A 19,522-nucleotide genomic window follows, 5' to 3' on the forward strand; every position below is an offset into this window, starting at 1 on the left:
GTGGAATTCAGGAACTGTCACAGAGAGGTTAAGTGTAAGATACTCTATTTTGACTTGGATCCTAAACTAACACTTATAAAACTTTCACATGCATACAGTTGATTTGGGAGACTTTTAACTGCAATTTCTGTCCAGGTCTTTCAATAGGACCTGAGATCATTTGTTTTTGTACTGGGAATTGAACTCACAACCACGCGCTTGAGATGATTTTTAGGTAGTTTGTAGATGAAGGCTGATTTGCTACCTTTTTGACTAGCAAAGTCCTAAATCACCAACTTCAAACAAGCTTCTGAAGAGAGTTGAGATGGATGATAAAACTCAGATTATTTTATATTAATGAAATACTTTAATGCACATACTGTTTCTTTAAAAAACTGCAAGGCAAGAGATTTTCAGGAAGGGGACAAATAGGGATCGGCACAAGTGTCCAGCATCTCTGAGTTCCTGGCTATAAAATCAGAACAGTAGAAGCATGCCAATCATTTTTAGTAAGTGAAAATGAAATGTGCGCAACCCTGCCCTGTGCAGTGCCCACTGCACCTGCAATTACGTGTCTCTCCCGGTGGTCAATCATGTTACCTCTCAAACAGTATCCATGGATTCCTCAACCATAAAAGACAGAGACTAAACAGCTCATCCCTCAGGTTTGATTTTTAGGTACTCCCTTCCCTTTCTATAAAACTTGTACCTGAAATGAGGTTGAGCTGCCTGAATCCTGCCACCACTTCCAAGTTTTTGACTTAGAGAAAGTAATTTTAGATGCTTCAATCTAATTTTTTCCCTAAATGTTACTTTCCTCGTTACACTTCACAAGGACGAAGCCCGTTTTTTTTCTCTAAACCTCACTACTGTATACACAGTGCCAGACAGCATTCTTGGAAAATATCAGATACGCAAATATATGCTGAAAAGAATGTCTGCTCACTTGACACAGAGTAGAAACATGGCTTTGAATAGGATTCGTACATGCTCTAAGTCTCACGTTCCATGAAGTTTGCAGTTAAGATTGTGTATACTGTGCCTGGTGGTGAAAAAAGTCATTCACATTTAACAAAATCTTAGTTGTGTGTTTAGTGGTTAGTAACTGAATGATTTTGAGGCTTAAACAGTTTTCTAACTCCTGCCTCATTTGTCATTCAGATTCAAATCTCTTCTCATTTTTATACCTATATTAGGTATATAACACACCCAAATTTCCCTGTTGCAAATTCCTAAATTATCTTTTAAAATAAAAGATTCAGTTAATATTCCAAAGTGGCGGGGTAGCAAGTTTCACAGATTCTTTGAAGTGGCTATTAACCAGGGGTACATCAGATTAAACTTTCCTTACATATGCACAAGTATTTATTGCCTACTGCTTGTAGTACTAATCAGTGAAAAAATAAAGTATATCAGACTCTAAATTTTATTGCAAAATGAAATGTGGCCATGAAAAAATAAAATGGTACCATACAGTGCACCATATACATCACAGAATTATTCAGTAAGGGATTTAGAGATTAAAATCATTATGTTTATAACAAAACTAATTACTATCTTGCTTCACCAAAAATAAGATGTAACTAGAGATCAAAAATGTCTGCCTATCCTTGTCATTATAGAGTAACAGAACAACAGTGAGGTATAATCTTTTGCAAGATGCTGGCCATCTCCATGGTATAAAGGCCAGCTATTAATTACAGTGGAAGCTTGTTTTCTAGGGAGGTTTTATTTCCAGGGAAATGCAGTACCACTAACCTCATTTAATGGGTGGGGAAATGTTAAGTCAAATAGTAATAAAGGTGGTGCCCAAATTCATTCTGACAAGTTAGGCTGATGCATATTATTAAATCCTACAGTTCTGCTACATTAACAGTATAGAGACACCCTGATGATTTCAGTGAAAAAATGAAATTAATGAATATGTCATTATATTGTTATTTTTCTCTAAATTATGTACCAAAAACGTTAAGGATGGTTATCAAAGTGTTAATAGTAGACAGTGTACCGGAAAAGGATTTGGAAAGGGAATCTATTATATGTTGTGTGTGAATTTTTTTGTAAGGCTATGTTTTCTGTTATAAATATACCACACCAACAATGCCCCTAACCCATCACGAATGTAAGTACACTGAGCTACCATTACCTCCACCTCGTCAACAGGCAAGGGGCAGGGCCAGGCATTTTAAGATTCTAATGCATACTCCAAATTAACTGACATTCTTCCAAAGTTAAAATTAACTTACCTCTAATTTAATCCGGACTTATCTTTATATTTCATTACTTCAACAGCAGACCTGCTCGACGCAAGGTTTATACTCACACATTTAAAGATTCACCCATTTCAGTTTGCAGTTTTAAAAATACACTGTCCTTATTCAACTTTCTTTGGTGACTTTATACCACCACTGTGATACCCACGGCAAAAGTACAGAATTTGGCCTTAATGAGGACAGACTTCCTCATGTAACTAGTAGAAATTCAGATCGTGAAACCAGTAGAGTGTGCAAATTAAGCCAATATGTCTATGAAGAGGCCCTGGCAATGTGAAGACTTTCAAAAATATTCCGAACTGAACATTCTGGAAACTGATATTTTCAGTTATCTGACCTCAGACTGAGCCCAGTGTGACTGGATTGTAACCAAGAGCTCGACTACCTGAGGTTCTGGCTCAGAGCTCGAGTTTCTCCACAGCAGTGCTGCCCAGGGGCTATCCAACCTATGCTTTTTTGTTCTGATACCACAGCACCACTCACCACTTGATTAGTTGCTAGAAAGCTGTTTTCAAAAATAGTTGTGAATAAAGCTAAATAACAGAACTCTAGTAGCTTGTTCAGTGTAGATTCCACTGGTCCTAGTTCTAAGAAATATAATCATATAAACCCAACAGCCAAGAAACATTAGTAATTGTAATCTGTACTTTACTAAACACTTTGTGTTTAATGTTATAAAGAAGTTACAAGGAAATCCTAAAAAATTTAATACAAAAATATTACAAGTTAGGACAATTAGGTATTGAGATATGACATTTAAGAAGCATGCAGAAAAGTAGCATAGGGTTAACATTTCATTGTTGACAAAGACTTCTGGTACAGCAGAGAAAAGCACCATAAAACCACTGTCCAAGGGGCTTTTCCCTCACTGTATTTTTCAAACAAATACAGTGGAATTACAGTAAACTTTAGACTAAATGGCTACATACTGTAATACGTAAGAAATCTAATCCATGGTAAAGTATTAGAACTATGAAATTAAAAAGTTCTCTCCGTGACTGCTCAAATTAATTTAACTTCAAGCTCATATAGATTCAAATACTTAGTAGTACATGTTGGGAAAGTATAAAATACAGATTATTAACAATCTATGCCATGCAATAAAAGTTAACCCCTTGAAGATGAGCAGCTATTAGCTTTAGCAGCTGCAGTGGCTTATCTCTAATAAAACATGGAAGGATATGCCAGTATTTATTTCTGTTTAAGGAAATGCAAAGGAAAGGTAGAAGGTGTGGAAAAGACAAAATTTTAAAAAGCAAGTTAGCAAAAAAACCATACTCAAATGATTCTTTTTTAAAAAAGTCTCTAAGTAATGCTAAAGAAATTGGAATTAAACCTCAAAGGTGTCTGGTATCTTTTACTCAGGGACTATTAAGTTTGTAGTGATACAAACAACTAGTTAACAACAAAAATAATTAAATTATAATTGGTTTACATGAAGGGGACAATGCCATTAAGGAAGTTGACCCTCCACCCTAAGTATCTTCAACATATTGTTTTGTGCTCAACCGCATGCTACTCAGACAAATGAGTCAAGTCTCTTTTTAGTCTGTGAGACAGTATCTTTTAAATACAATACTGATTTTTCAAAATAATTCAAAGTAGCTATCCTTTAGCTGATTAGATGCTCTATTATTTTTTAATAAAAATAGAAAATAATCCCTTCATTTTAAAAAATCTTATTCCCTGCAAGAAGTAATAAAATAGCAAAATTTTAATTTTATCTAAGGGCTTAAGGTACATGAATTGGAAAACAATGTTTATGAAAAACAATGGTCTGGGTTCTGATGACAGCTATTATAATCGGTAACATCAGGAAGGGGGAGAATATACATGTTATATGAAAACTAACTCAGAGCAAAGAGGTTTATTCTACAGAACATTAGAGAAATAAAAGCAATTAGAATGTAAACAAGAAAATTGTAAACAATACCATCCCTCTCTCTTAACTAGTAAATAGTCTATACAAACTACATAGATATCAAAGGTTTTATATATGTACACAGCCAACATAATATCAAAATATATTTTATTCTGGACCTCTTTCAGATCTGATTCAAATTACAGTTGTCAAAGCAATACAATGCAAAGGGAAACTGCAACAACAACAACAAAAAATGTGCCTGGAAAGGATAAAAAGGGTTATTAGGGACAAATCATTGTGATGTGAAACCAAAATACATCATAAGTGTAATTAATTAACATGGTCCAGGACAGCATAGAACATCTATATCAGTCTTCCTTACACAATAATCATGAAAACTGAACAATAAAGTTCTTTAACATGTACAAAAAACTGTCATGGGCTGGTTTACACTTTTACAACAGTTTTAAAGTTAACTGGATAACTAAAGAAATGATGCAGACATTTTCATCCAGTGCTATAGGTAGGCTCACAGAATTAGACCCAAAGGATTTGTAAAAATCAAAATGAAAATGTAACTACAATGTCAAAGTCAGGAAAGATTAGTTTCTGTATTCAAGGATTACAGAGCTAAAAATGCAGTCTGCATGTTTTTATTTGTAATGAGATGGGTAAGTACATCAGACTAAATTTAACATGCAGAATGTTTTCTTGAACTTATCCAGAAATTCCAAAGAAAACATCATGAACGGCTGGCTTACTAGGAAAAAATATGCCTTAGTTATTCACCCTGCTTCAACACTGTCAACAGAAAGGCAGAAACAAAGAATGCTACCAATATACTCAGAGATAATGAAATAAGACATCAAATTTCTAAATCAGTGTATTTAAAAAGTGAACACTTCCTGTTTTCCACTCCTACATTTACCTAGAATCATGTTTTAAAAAACTTGGTATTAAATGTGACACTTCAGAGCTACTACTGGACGGAGTAATTCATAACTTCCTACTCTCCCTTCCATCCCTGCTGGTTCAGAAAGGAGAGGGGAAAACAAAAAAACAAAACAGACAAACAAAAACAACCAGGGTCTCTTCTGGCTTTGCTGCTATTCCCCAAAATGTTGGCATTTCCTGCCATGCCACAATGTTGGTCCACTGAAACAGGACTTCTGCGGAAACTGTCAACAGTAACTCACCATAAGCAAGTACTATCCTTAGCATGAGAATAAACACAGGTTCTGTACAAAGGTACAGTGTGCTTAAGAAAATGAAAATCGTCTTAAAAGAGTAAACACTGCATTTGAGATTTATGTTCTACTTAGTAAAGCTTGTCATTTTTGCTTGCTGCAGTATGATCATTTGTGATTCCTTTAAATAGCAAAAATGCACAGTCCGCTTTAGGCCTCTACTCATTTATAGTTTACATTACTCTTAACAAAACCACTCTACATAAACAGATAGCTCCTTAAAAATAGTACTCTCTCATTAAATCTAATTTGACAGAAAGAAGTTCAAGGAAAAAAGGAGTGCTTTATAAGTTAAGTGAAAAAGTACAAATCTTTGGCCTTTCTCGACATTTTTATGTCAAAAAGCAAAAAACCTTCATGTAATTCAATCTAATGATTACTTTTTGCACCATAATTTGTTTTTTACACCACAAAAGGAGGCACTTTCAGTATCTGTAAAAGATGTTTAATCCTAAGACATACTTACCTAGAGGACAATTAATTAAAACAGAATTTGATATACTCTAAGACCTATTAGGAAATTACCAGTTACCACTTCTAAAAGCCACTTGAAACTCAGTGCTACCTGGTTCATTATAGGGGACTGGAACAAATGTAAGTAAAGAATTTCCTACATGGAGAAAAAGATACTCCTTTATAACATTTAAGAGTGGCAGCTGCTCTTTCTGTATTCTGTTTTAATCAAGGAGTATTCATTCACTTGCCTTCCTGTTTTTCCTTGTAGATTTCTTACAGTAGTGTATAAGATGATGGTCTGTAATGAACACCACAGAAAAACTACTGGGTTCACCTTGATCTTCAGGAGTATGTTAGGAAAAAATAGGAAAAATGAGTAAGAACCTCAAATATAGAACTTTACAGGCTGTGAAACTTCGTCTCTTGCAAGTATGTTACTGCTCAATTAGAGACGATCTCATTTTTTTTCACTATATTGGAGCAGCATCGTGGCACATCAGCAGGCAATGATGATGTTGAGAACAGCAGCAAAAACAAGCAATTGTATGTTCGTGAAGAACCCAAGCCTACAAAATGGATACCTTTCAGAGAAGTTCATACTTAAAAAGACCCAAGACTTCAGGATAATAAAGCTCTGCATTTATAATCTTTTATATGCCCTATTGTGACTATTATGCTAAAGTAAAATAGCTAAAGAATTTTTAAAAAACAGAGAAGATGACAATATCATAAAAATGTAGCTAGCTGTTATTTTGGCAGCTATATTGCAGAATTTCTTGCTGTCTTTTAATCAGCTGGGGGGAAAAGGTCAATAACTGTATGCAAATGAATAAACTGTCCTTATCAAAATACAAAAGTACTACCACTAACCACCTCTGACTTTCAGATTTGAGTTCAGTGCAATTGACAAATGCATCACTAAAGGAAAATGCAGCTTAAACATACTCAAAACATTTGTGTCTATTCCTGGGAGCACATTTAAAAATTATTGCACAGATTTTTAAATTTTTATTTTTATTTTTTTAAACAACAACAGAGGTCAACCACAGATGCGGACCTCTAGAAAGAAAAGCAGGATTTCAAGTGCCAGATACTCAGCATATTAAGTTTCCTACATAAGTCACAGGGTAGTAAGTTCTAAATATCTCTAATGTGATCCAAAACCCTATAAACAGCTGGCACAAAACCATCATGAATGACTGTCTCTCTGGATATGAATTTTAAAAAATATTATTACAGTATCATAGTCCCCACTAACAACAGCTGGGGCACATATAACAATGTATTGTAAATTAAGTGTATTTATTCTCTTACCAATAGCAAATGCTACTCTACCTTAGTAAAACCAAGACTTGCTTCAACCAATGCTGTTTTGTAAAAAATAGCAAAACAACAAATGCTGCAAATCAAAGCTGCATTACTTGGGTTAAATCAGTTTCTACTTAAACCTAGAACTCAGGTTAAAATTTTAGTAGTAAAGGCCTCAAACTAACTAGTGACAGGAATAGTGTTTTTAATTTGCTAAGTTTGTTAACAAGCAATTGCTTAATCAAAACTTTTAAGGTATAAATTTGAAAACTATCTTTTTCAAACTTGACACTCCGGGTTATATTAATCATGACAAACCCTGTTAATACACATACACATGGCCTCATGCTAACATTTATCTGTATATTGTACTTCAGTTGCATGAGCACAAGATTTGATACCTACTTCTTTAAGAAAATATTTGATATAAACAGAGTAAAAGACATGATATAGTAGTGATTACTGGAAAAAAAATAGCAGCTTACATCTATCTATATTTGAAAAAATGTAGTCACAAGTACCACAAATGCAGATTCAGAGCAGCAGGGAGGTTAGTGCAATTATACTTTTGAAAAAAAATTCAGAATCACTGCTATTTAAAAACACCTTGAAGCAAGTCTTTTATTTTAAAGATTGTTTTTCAAACTAAGGTAGCAAACATTTTGCCATGTAATGGCAGTGTTATACGCCGTTATCTTGCTTTGTATAAAGAAAAATAACATGTGAGATTTTTAATACTGGAGTTTGGTTACATTACATAGTTAAGCTTCTATACAGAATGATGGACACTTTGAGAAGCTAATCCTTATCCAGAAACATTTTAATCTCTTAGAAAACAAAGCAAAACAAACAAACAAAAAGTCCGAAACTACTTTGCTCCTTTTCACAATAGTGCACATTTTAACCATAATTCAGTTATGGCTACAAAACATCAGAAGATTTTTTTAATGTATCTTCTCTATGGTATTTAAAAAAAAAATTTTGTGCCCTTCTAGTCTTTAATTGGCAGAAATGTCCCCAAAAAGAAGCTATTGTATTTAAGCCACATCACCAAAAACAAGAAAACAAACAAAAAAACCACACACAAAAAAAAATAGAGCATAATACCCTTTTACTGTGTCTTAGATTGACATGACCGAAGTCACATGTTTTCATTTACTTTCCAATTCCCTCTTTCACAATATGCACCAATTGAATATATGCTCTGAGAGCCATAAAATGTACCAAACATCTACCTCTTCAAAAGAATGCATAAAAGTATTAAGAATTTTTTTTGTTGTTTAAAAGGTGAAAAAAATATAAAGAAACTGATTCACTCCCTTACTTCATGCATCCATAATCTAAACCAAAAACAAAATTTAAAAGCAAGAACAAACTACTGCTGCGAGTTTTTATAAGTCCATTTTCTCTGTACATACAAACTGCTCACTACTGAAGGGAAAAAAAGAATATAATCCATGGTGTCTGCTGATTCAAAGGGGAGAAACAAGGCTGTCATTAGTATCCAAAAACTGGTACATGTATGGTCTGCTTTTATAACGTATATTTCTTTCTCTCTTCTGTTTTTCATATCCAAAACTTCTAAACGCTATTTTAGGGGCACAGCAGATTAGATTCCAGCACTTGGTGAACAGAATTCACAAGCTGTGACAACACTCTGTCATCTTCAGGGTGCAATTTTGTTTATATACACTGTATGTATATATTTCTTTTAGATTTGGCTGTAGTGGACTGGCCATGGTTCAAGTGGGACTATAGCAGTACATGGGTCAGGGACAGTCATTTTGGCTATGTACACATTCATAGTCGGTCCATGGCTTCCAACTAGTAGCGCTATTTCCGAAGGTCTAATACACAAACCTGTAAGAAATTAAAACAATCAACACATGCATCCAGAATTTAATTGTACATTTCAAGTTCAACTTTGCTTTCCTACAGTACAATTTAGAATCTGTTTCTTAGTTTTGAGTCCATAACACCAATTAAGTATTATCATGGAAATAGGGACTTAATCAACAGAAGTAAGACGTATGGTCGAAGTAAATGAAGGAAACAACCACGAGCTAACACTACAAGAGAAAAAACCTGGCTAGACTTTTAGGAATTACTGTTCATTAAAAAGTACGGGGAAAAATTCACTCAAAATTTTCTAGGACCCTACTGAATGATATCACATGTTAAGTACGGCTTCCGTAAACAGCAAACTGTTATTCTCTTTCCATGCTCTCTTTGCTTTTAGAAGTCTAGAAGCTGTAAATGGTAATTTTGTAAGGGCTTTTTGTTGTTCTTTTGTTTTTTAAGGCCATTTTCATTTTGAAAACTCAGCAACATATATTCATGAATGTAGGAATCAACTACCCCTATCATCTCTTCCCTAAGCCAACACTTCTACTGGAAGAGTAGAAGTAGTATTCAAATCACTCTCAGAATGATGCCCCACCATACTCAACCTCACTAATAAAGATCTGCGTAGAACTCATTACTGGATAATGAGAACACCGATTTGGCAAGGTGGTCTTAATTTGCTTACATTATTTGAATGCAAGTAACTTCAGAGGAAAAGAAAGTAGGCCCATCTTCTTTAAATCTATTTTGCAAAGAGACCATACCACAATAAAGCGTGCCCCAGTGTGCACCTACAGACACCACCACCCTTTAGAAACACTGTGCTACACTTACTGAACCATCTGATGCACTGGCTCCAACTTTGTCTCCTGCTGCATTCCAGCAAACCTCAAAAATTCCACCTGTTCCCCTATAGCTGTGAACTAGAGCACCTGTCTAAAAAAGGAAACAGAGTGTCAAAATTATTCCAAGTGCAAACAGTGGGATAAAAAATACTATATAGCTTTATTTTTATTGAAGAGAGCTGAGACATAGCATCAAAGACACAGTAAGTGCAAGTTCCAAAATGTGAAAAGGTGATACAATTCTTTTATAAAATAGTAGCAGCTTGCTCTCAAAAGATCACCGTAACATACTCAGTTTTCTTCAGTGCTAAGGGCCACTCTTGGCTGATGGTATTGCTGGCTTTACCAACACAGCTAACGAAATCTAGAAGTAATTGTTCAGTGTACAACATAAAATACATTTTTGTTGTTAAACTAGAGGATGCATGAGTTCTGCCAATACACCCAGGAACAAAATTAATTCAGAATTTCTTTGACAAAACATTCTACAGAAAGTATAACAAACTAATAAAGATAACCCCAATATAAGTCTGTTGTTTATACCATATGTGGATCAGGGACAGTGAAGAGAAGAAACTAAAGAATATAATGGTTTACAAATTATTCTTGAAAGATGTTACAAGCTGAAAAAACGGGAATACTAACAATTCTATCATTAATTTAGCTGAATCATAACTAAATTACTTGATTCTTTTGGCAATAAAAATAAACAACACTGAGTTGCCATTAAAGAATTAAAACTCAGCCCCAAAATATATACTATAAAGGCAATAAGTATAGCAAGATGTCAGAGTCCCCGCTGTGAGAACTAAAAAACATAAAAATTCTGCTTCCGGAGTTTGCTCTGGACAAACTCTGAAGTGATGCCTACAGTTTTATGGCAACCTCAAAATTCAAGCTAGAGATGATAGCAGACAAAGCTACTTAAAAACAGCATAGCAGCTGAGTCATGTACCTTGCACACAGCTTCCCGCCCACCCACCTCTTAATTCCTAGGCTGGTTTCCTTTGCTGTCTTCTGCATATTCAGTCTACTTCAGGTGGCACAGACCATAGAGGAACTACTATAGACTAGACTGAGAAGCCCAACTGTTTCCCCCTCCCACCATCTAAAAGTTCTCACAATGTGAGATTAATGAAAAAAATCTGAGTACAATAGGCCTTGAATATCTGCAGTTACTAAAGAAAGGAATGGTATCACTAAAATCTAAATTCTGCTAAGGTATAGAAAGCAGAATCTGTAGTTGACCTATAGACCTATAATCTGAATTTGGGGTTAAAAACAAGTAATTTTCTTTCAAAAGCACTAACTACTAAGCTTAAATTGGGCAATAATAAACCAACAACGTATGATCAATAAGTCAACGCTAAGATACTAAAAGGCTAATGGATCAGATGACCGAATTAGTACATATTTAAATAAGACTTAACTATCTATCAAGTGCTTAGGTAACATTATCCAAGTAACGAAAGGTAAATAAAACTGTTTGTAGGTATGTCACAAGGAAAATTACTTCCTTATGTCATTTACTCAATCCATTTCACTACTTTCAAATTTAAATTTCAAACCAAGTAAAGTAAGAGTCTTATAAACACTAGCTACACAGCAAATACTATGAATGTATGGGCAAATGTTGTTAAAGGTCTAGCAGTATCTTCCATTACCACGCAATCTTTCAATATCCAAATTTCATGAAAATGGATTTTGTCTTAAGTGTACTAAGCAAGTACCTGAAAATGTTTCAAATTTGAGAACAACAAGTAAGTAAAGGGAATGTATTTTGAGAGACACGCTGTTCACAGCAATATAAAGTACCTCAGGGTAAATTAAGAAAAGAGAGTAGACAAATTTTACAGGAAAATTATAAAACTTTACTGAAGGAATAAAAGAAATGGAGACAAACCATATTTATGGGTGATAAAACTAATAATTTCACTTATAAATTCAAAGGAATCATAAACAAAATCCAGAACTGTACAGTCTTTTTTCAGAAACACTAAATACTGTGCCAAGAACAGAAAAGCAACTTTGACAAAAATGAGACTTATGAGTTATTGAAACTATGCCTTAGATTCAGGTGTATATGAAAGTTATCTATGGAATAAAAGAAAATCCATACACACACACTTGGCTTATAAACTTGGAACAGATGGAAGTGGCATTCTGAGGAGTAACTAATGACTGGTCCCGAGATAACTCTCTATATAGAAAGACAGCATCTATGACCCTGACATCATATATAAAATCAATTCCAAAGGGCTTAGAACACAAAACAAAAACAGCTAAAATACTTTATGAAAAACTATGAAAAGTACTAATCAAGTAAAAAAATTGGTAGATCTGAACACTGACTTAAAAAGCTTCTATACAGAAAATGAAAGACCTGGGAGATAGCTACAATCCATTCAACAAAGAATGCAAAGAGACCAGCTAATTAATAGTGCAAAAAAGAAAACACATGGGAAAATGAGGGGATGATGTTCTATAAATTTTGTACCTTGAAAAAGACAATGTCCAATTGGATACTTGAACATTTGCAAAAATATTTAAACTCATACATAATCAAAGAAGAACAAATTTAAAAACAAAGCGTTATTTTATATCCATCAAACTGGAAAAATGTTTAATAGTTGGGTAATCTCAGAACAGATGAAAACAGGAAACGTGTCTTTGGCTGTTGAACATCATCATTAGAAGTGTAAATTGTGTTAAGTACTTTGGAGAACAATTTGGCATGTATTCATTAATGGGTTCCTAATTTCCATTTATACACACACATAGTTATATCAGAAACTTTCATTCATCTGCACAGAAAATATGCAAGCATGTTCACAGTAACTGTACTACATTTTACAAAGTCCACCAAAACAAAAACAAATTACTACTCAATCCTCTATGCAGTCAAACCATCATTCTAGACCTATATTCATGTGATTTTAATCCAAAAATTATAAAAAGGGTGAAAAATGCAAGCCTGAAAAGATATATACAATACTTTACTATTTATATACAATTTTTTACCACACAAAGTAATAGTATGTCATTTCTCATGGGAATAACATACCCTCTTCTGCTATAACCTCTATAAAGGAAGAGGAAAAAGAAAAAACACCTCCGCTATATCTATATAATATTTTACTTTAAAAGTAGTTAAGGTCTAAAAAAAAGTATATCAAAAATTACTATCAAATTTACACACACTCTATATATGAGTATCTGTAATATTATTTCAGCGGTATCTCAGTTCATAAATTTGATTCTTTCAACAAATCTGGTTGCAAATCGAGTTGGATGAGAACACAATCAACTTCAATGGTTAGGATCATGCTGACCTTATGGGAAAGTTTGATTAGATTCTCATCCAGTTTTCATTTGCCAGAACTGTGGAAAGAACTGGGATATCAATGTATGTTTGAAATATTTTATGAAGTGAAAATGAATAACAAAAGACTAACATGTACATTAAGATTTGCATTATTTATATGTAGACTGATTTTCACAAATACTCAGTTATTATTCAGTTTTTAAAAAGTAAAAGCAGATACTTTTCTGAGAAGCACAAAGCTGTAATTTGGAAATAATTTTTAAAACATGTTTTTTATAGTTAATGAATATACCCAGCACAGAAAATATAAAAGCAGATACAAGAAAGGAAGAACATGATCAGAATGCACAGAAAACATGAACTCTGACATTAAAAGCGTTCTCAATCTTATTCCTAAGGAAAATACAAATTTAAGGCTATACAAAAGTCTAATTTTTCAGGGCTGGGGATTTGTACCCTGACATTATTCAAAGGGTTCTAAATCTCATTCCTAAGAAAAATATAAATTTAAGGCTATACAAAGGTCTTAATTTTTTAGGGCTGGGGATTTAGCTCAGCAGTGTAAGCATTTGCCTGGCAAGCTTGAGTTGTCAGTTCAATCCCTGGTACCAAATAAATAAATACTCTAATTTTTAAAAAAATAGGTCTAATTTTTCACTTGTAAATTGGACATTATTATTAGAGAAACTACAAAATGGAAGAAAAACCAAAAAACCCCACAGATTGCTTTGCTTAAGAACTCAGAAAGAAAATTAGTAACAAAAGGCTACCTTGTAGAGGATACAGCCAGGAAAGGAAGCAAAATTCTCAGTGTATAGATTTATACAACATCTAGATTTATTCTGAACCATATGAATGTACAACTTAATCAGAAAATACCCAAAAGTGATGATTCATAAAAATTAATTTGTGAAATAAAAAATGGCAGTGGTCAGCTACAAACAAGAAAGTGACTCAAAAGAATTTAATTCCATTCATCCTAAAAGAAAAGGATGAGTGCAATGACTGCCATTATAAACCGTAGAGCAGGAAAAAAGATTTTTTTTTAAAAAAACCAACAAACCAATAGGCTGTTTTCTCTACCTGCAGGAATTTCTAGACACTGTCCATGAAAAGGTAGCATAGTTCTATGTCTCTACTAAATAATATTTAGCTGTAAAATCTTCTCCTTTAGGGGCTAGAGATTTAGCTCAGCGGCATAAGCACCTGCCTTGCAAGCAGGCAGTCGTGAGTTCGATCCCCGGTACCGATAAAAAGGAAAAAGACCAAAAAAAAAAAAAAATTAAAAAAAAAAAAAATCTTCTCCTTTAATACATTATTTTACTCATTTCTATTTATCTAAACAAATGCATCCTAAACTCTAATGATAAATACTGTAACTCTATCTAAATTCTGATATTCATATAAAAAATAATTTTGCTTGGTTTTGATATTTAGCTGTAAATTCCCCCGAAATACACTCTCACGCTTTAAAAACTAAGCATTAACCTAAATGCCACACACAGAATAACTAAAATGGGGAATTAAACTGTATAGATGAAAGGCTCTCATTTAACAGGAGCACACAACCACCTAAGTGACATACCTGAGTGTTCCAGATGTGCACACACTTGTCAAAAGAACCACTTGCCAGGTATCTGCCATCAGGACTGAACGCTACACTATACACAGGCTCTTGGTGTTTTGTCAAAGTATGGATGCAAATCCCTCGGTCTACATCCCATAACCTAACAGTAGAATCAAAGGATGCACTGGAAAGGGAAAGAAAATAAGAAAATACAATATAAACAAAATAAGCAATAAAATACTCTTCTAGCCCTGTCCCTCAACTTCCCATATTCTGTTCCCAAACAGCTAATAAATTATTTAGGAGAAATGGACTGGACTGTAAGATTTAGTATTCTGGAAAACTGGAAGTTAAGAGAAAAAGGTAGGTATAAGGAATATCCAGGTCCCCGAATTAGGAAGTATCAATGAGTTAATTATTGTATTCCTTTGAATAATCCCTTGCTTAGTGATTCATGGTTGTCAACACCAAACTGAACATATTTTAAAGTTCGTCTCTTTTTTAATGTTTTATTAGTATATTTTAAAATTTATTCTTGATTAGGACACTTGCTGTACACATACTTTACATTCATTGTAGGGAGCAGGTGCATGGACATAACATAATTTCCTTCTTTCTTTTAATCCCCTCTCCTGGCCATCCAACACACTTCTATCACATGACTACAATGGCCCGTGGGGAGCTACGGCACACACGCACACACATACACACGGTACATCACAATTGCTTCTCATTCCCTTTCCCTCTCCTCTTTGCATCTTAGTCCCATTCCCACTTGAAAAGATCTATTCCCTATTAGCTTTTATTTTGTTCTTTGTATTTTGGGTTTCAGAGTAAAAAAGGATAAACTTGAGCCATTTGTAGGAAAATGGATGGATGTACCTTAAGTGAAATAAATCAGACATATGGGCTTAAATATCACATGGCTTCTCTTGTATAAGTTAATCTCTTTTTTATAAAATGCTGATAAAGCTATTATACTATGCTTCAATCACAGGAATTGTAACCAGAACTCAGTATTGATCAATATTTGATTCAGATATCATGTGAAATACTACTAATAAAATTCCACATTTAAAGGTTCTTATTAAAAATATATTCCTTGTGGGACATGCTCCCATTTCATGGAATCTTTCTTAATTTTCTGTCATATTTATAAAAAGTTTTATTTTATAAAAGAGTCATGAAAGGAAGAGTTAAGAAATTATCACCTTGCTAACATAAGGTTGGCATTTGGATTATTTGTCCCTGGTCCTGTTGGACTCCACTTAATAGTATAGATTTCTTTATTATGTGCTTGCAAATCATGGACACAGTTGTCTTGTTTCATACTCCATATCTAAACAAGAAAGAGAAATTTATAATTTTTTTCATAACAACAGGTTTAATTAATCAATCTTGGCAGTCTAAAATACATGACATTAAACGAACAATAATAAAAGTCAAAGGAATATTTAGGAATGAATGTACCAGAAAATATGTAATATATATCTTTCTATGAAGAATGAAAAACTTTTATGTTCTTTAAAAAAAATACAATTGTGAGGGTCTGAAAACAACTAACTGCAGTTGCTCCAAAACTGCTTTAGACAGTAGTGTCAGATGGAACAAATTTTATATTCAAGAAGTTCCTTGAAGTTCGAATGTTTAAACACAGTTTCTATGCTTTCTCAAATAAAAGTGCTATATTATAAATTGCTTACAATGTAGAATGAAGAAAATTTCACAATGCAGATGTGAAAATAAGTAAGCAACTTACAAATAACAGAATGGTGAATCTCACACACATATATACATACATACACACACACCCCCAAATGAAAAGCAACAGATGTGACAACTACAGTTTAAAAAAACCAGGTAAGCGCAGAAAAAAACTTTCCTAAGATTTTTTAAAAGTATGCATTATTTTTGAACAAAATACCTAGAGTATTTCTGGCAATCATTCAATACAGACAAGGGTCTGGGGAGATTCTGCAGTATTTTGCCAGATGCACATAACTCCAGCAGCCAATAAAGAAACAAAAATTAGCTAGAATTCACTTTAGGAATGTAACTAGTAAGAGATAATAAAGCAGTATCATAGTGTTTTTGTATCTTAGGTTTTTGTAACCATCTGTAAATTAATCAAAAACGTGTTTCTAGAACTTATTGGATCTTTCAATAATATTTGACATTGTGACTCCTTGAAATATTCTGCTCTGTATACACACTGTCTTCACTTTGGTCTTTTCAGTTTCCTTTTGAAAGTTCATCACGCTGGTAATTCTTAAAGAGTTTCTTAATGTTTATCTGTTATTCTCTGTTCTCACAAAATGGCTTCATTACATTTTATCTATCTTGTTTCTACTTCAAAATAGTATATGAATTATAATTATTCTTAGGATGAAAAAAGTCTCAAGTAATTTCTAATTCCAACCAATCTCTCTAGCTTGCAACTCTACCATGGTACAAGGGTCTCTAGATTGGCATCTTTTATCGTTCCTCATATATGCCACATGCTCTTCCCACTAGATTTTTTTCCCCAAGCATCAGTGCATGTGCACACAAGAACTCCAAAGCAAAAGCATTAAGAAAAGCACTTTTACTAGTAACTTTCCATGGGACCTTATGCTTAAGAACTTTCTATCCAAAACCACAGCAAGTATTTCAAGAAAAACAAAGTAACAAATCAACCAGATTCTCAGGCTTCATTTAGTGTATGCGACAGAAGAAAAAGTAGTTTTCCCTCACGATTATACTGTAAACATCATCAAACTTGTGGACACTGGTACTGTAAAAAAATCAAAGATGAAAACAGTAGAGATCATTTGAGATTACTGTTGTTCACCTCAGAACTGTTCATTTCCTAACTATGGTGATGAGCTTGGATGAGGGTACCTGTTTTTCTTTGTCAAACAAGGGGAAAAAAATTCCCTGTGGAGATGTGAGTGTTGGGTGTGTTCATTAGCTATGAGATTCACTAGCTAAGAGATTCTCTGAGGATATTATACACTCATATGATACTAAAATCAAATTAACACAATTCATAAAATTTCAGTCAAACCCACAAATTTACAAAGATCTTGAAGACTTAAGATGTCAGATCTTTACAGGTGTGAATGAATTTTAACTCTACCACATGACTTCCTAATAGTGAAAGTAAGTTACAGTGTTACATTTTTTAGTATTTTTGAAGGATAACTGTGCTTGACCAACTTACGGTGTATGCAAGTACTCGGTTAAACATTATTTCTTGGTACGTTTTAATTAGAAACAAGGAAAGCAGTTTGCCTTCCCTACTGTGGAGAGCACTGTCTGGATCTGATGAGGTGACAGCCTGGCTGGCTTCACTCCTCCAGCCTGACTGTTAAGCTGCACAGTGATCCTGCGCCCTTCGATTGCACCACCAATGATACCTCTGATTCTCAGACTGGAACTAAAGCACTGGTTTTCCAAGGCCAGCAGCCAGCAGCCAGCAGCCAGCAGAGAGAGGGCCTACTCAGCCCACTAAGCACACAAACCAGTTCTCTGTAAAAGTCTGTTTTGGATCAACTGCTCCCTCCATCTCTCCTCCAGACTCTATTTCTCTGGAAAACTCACACCACACAGCAACTCTTTAATAGAAATTATTTACTGTATTCAAGTATTTTCATGCATTTCAGAAAAAATACATAAAATGTAAAAATTCAGTGATTAAGCATTAAAAAGCTTTAAACATTTACTAGAGAAAAATGGTCTTAAAATGGCAAGAATAGCCACACCCAACCCATTTTTCCCACTACCAAAATTACCTTCAAAGTCATGTCATCAGAACAAGAGGCCAGGAGATTGCCAGTTGGGTCCCATTTGATAGCATTTACTTCATTCTAAAAATAACCATAAATATTCACATTTTCATTTCAGGTTGCTTTTTGGCTATTAAACATACTTATTTCAAAACTGTTACGAAGAAAAAAAGGGTTTCTTACTGTATGTCCCTGGAATGTTTTAATAGGTCTGTCTTGTCCTAATTTGCAGACGTGAATGCACATATCTGTACTACAAGAAGCAAAGGTGTTGTTGCTCTGCCAGTCAACATCCAGTGCTGGTGCTGGAAAGGAACAAAGGTTCAGTCTGTACTTATCATACACACACTGAGATTTAGGACCTTGAGATTTGAACTATGGCTGAATAGTATGCTGACAGCACTGAAGGACTCTACACACTTTAAGTTACAAAGTAAATATTAAATCAATGCTATATAAATATTACAAACATTAATAGATTTCAGTTAAATTATCTCTATGTGAGACACATGCTAAAATGAAGTTACCCTGGCTTAATAATCTATAAATTATTAGCACTGGCTTTTGCATTCTCTTTTGTATACTGATAGTTCATTTGATACTATTTTTATTTCTAAAATTCCCTGAGTGACCAATAGACAAAAATCCTTGATTCTACTATTGCCTAGTTTCTGAGCCAAGCAAGTCACTTAACCTTTCGTGGTAATTCCTCATCTAAAAAATAGTAAATGCCAGTTCTAAGCATACAGAGATGTTGTAAAGATCAAGTGAGATGATGTGAGCAGAATAACTTCACAAATTGTAAAAGTTAATTCAAGTGATAAATTGAACACTACATAAAATCTGCAAATATATTTTTAAGCAATTATCAAATATCTCTCAAAACTCAAATGCTTCTTAAAAAATCACTGAATTTAAAACCTCAAAAGTCCAAAAGTTGTCTGGCATTTAATAGTTCTGATTTTCATTTTGATATGATTAAATAATTTTCCTTTCAGCTTTTCCTATGGCAAGGTACAAAGCTTCCTATAACTAGCAATATTTAG

The 19,522-nt window shown here is 33.8% G+C and overlaps 1 protein-coding gene across 13 annotated transcripts in view; it reads right to left on the reverse strand.

Annotated features, from left to right (window-relative positions):
• Window positions 1-4,264: 4,264 nt before the first annotated feature.
• The window catches only part of Tbl1xr1 (TBL1X/Y related 1), a 169,060-nt gene continuing 153,802 nt past the window's right edge, over window positions 4,265-19,522 (reverse strand). For all 13 annotated transcript variants that reach the window (XM_063227196.1, XM_063227193.1, XM_063227187.1 and 10 more), the window contains 6 exons: window positions 18,660-18,781; window positions 18,483-18,557; window positions 15,921-16,048; window positions 14,728-14,893; window positions 9,807-9,908; window positions 4,265-8,987 (listed from right to left, as the gene is read on the reverse strand). In XM_063227196.1, the coding sequence (XP_063083266.1) occupies window positions 8,961-8,987; window positions 9,807-9,908; window positions 14,728-14,893; window positions 15,921-16,048; window positions 18,483-18,557; window positions 18,660-18,781 (620 nt within the window). In that variant the 3' untranslated portion in view covers window positions 4,265-8,960. The remainder of the gene's footprint in view (window positions 8,988-9,806; window positions 9,909-14,727; window positions 14,894-15,920; window positions 16,049-18,482; window positions 18,558-18,659; window positions 18,782-19,522) is intronic.

Source organism: Cavia porcellus, unplaced genomic scaffold (assembly GCF_034190915.1).
Source record: "Cavia porcellus strain 051 isolate PalLab524CR breed Dunkin Hartley unplaced genomic scaffold, mCavPor4.1 scaffold_17, whole genome shotgun sequence".
NCBI classification, from domain to species: Eukaryota; Metazoa; Chordata; class Mammalia; order Rodentia; family Caviidae; genus Cavia; species Cavia porcellus.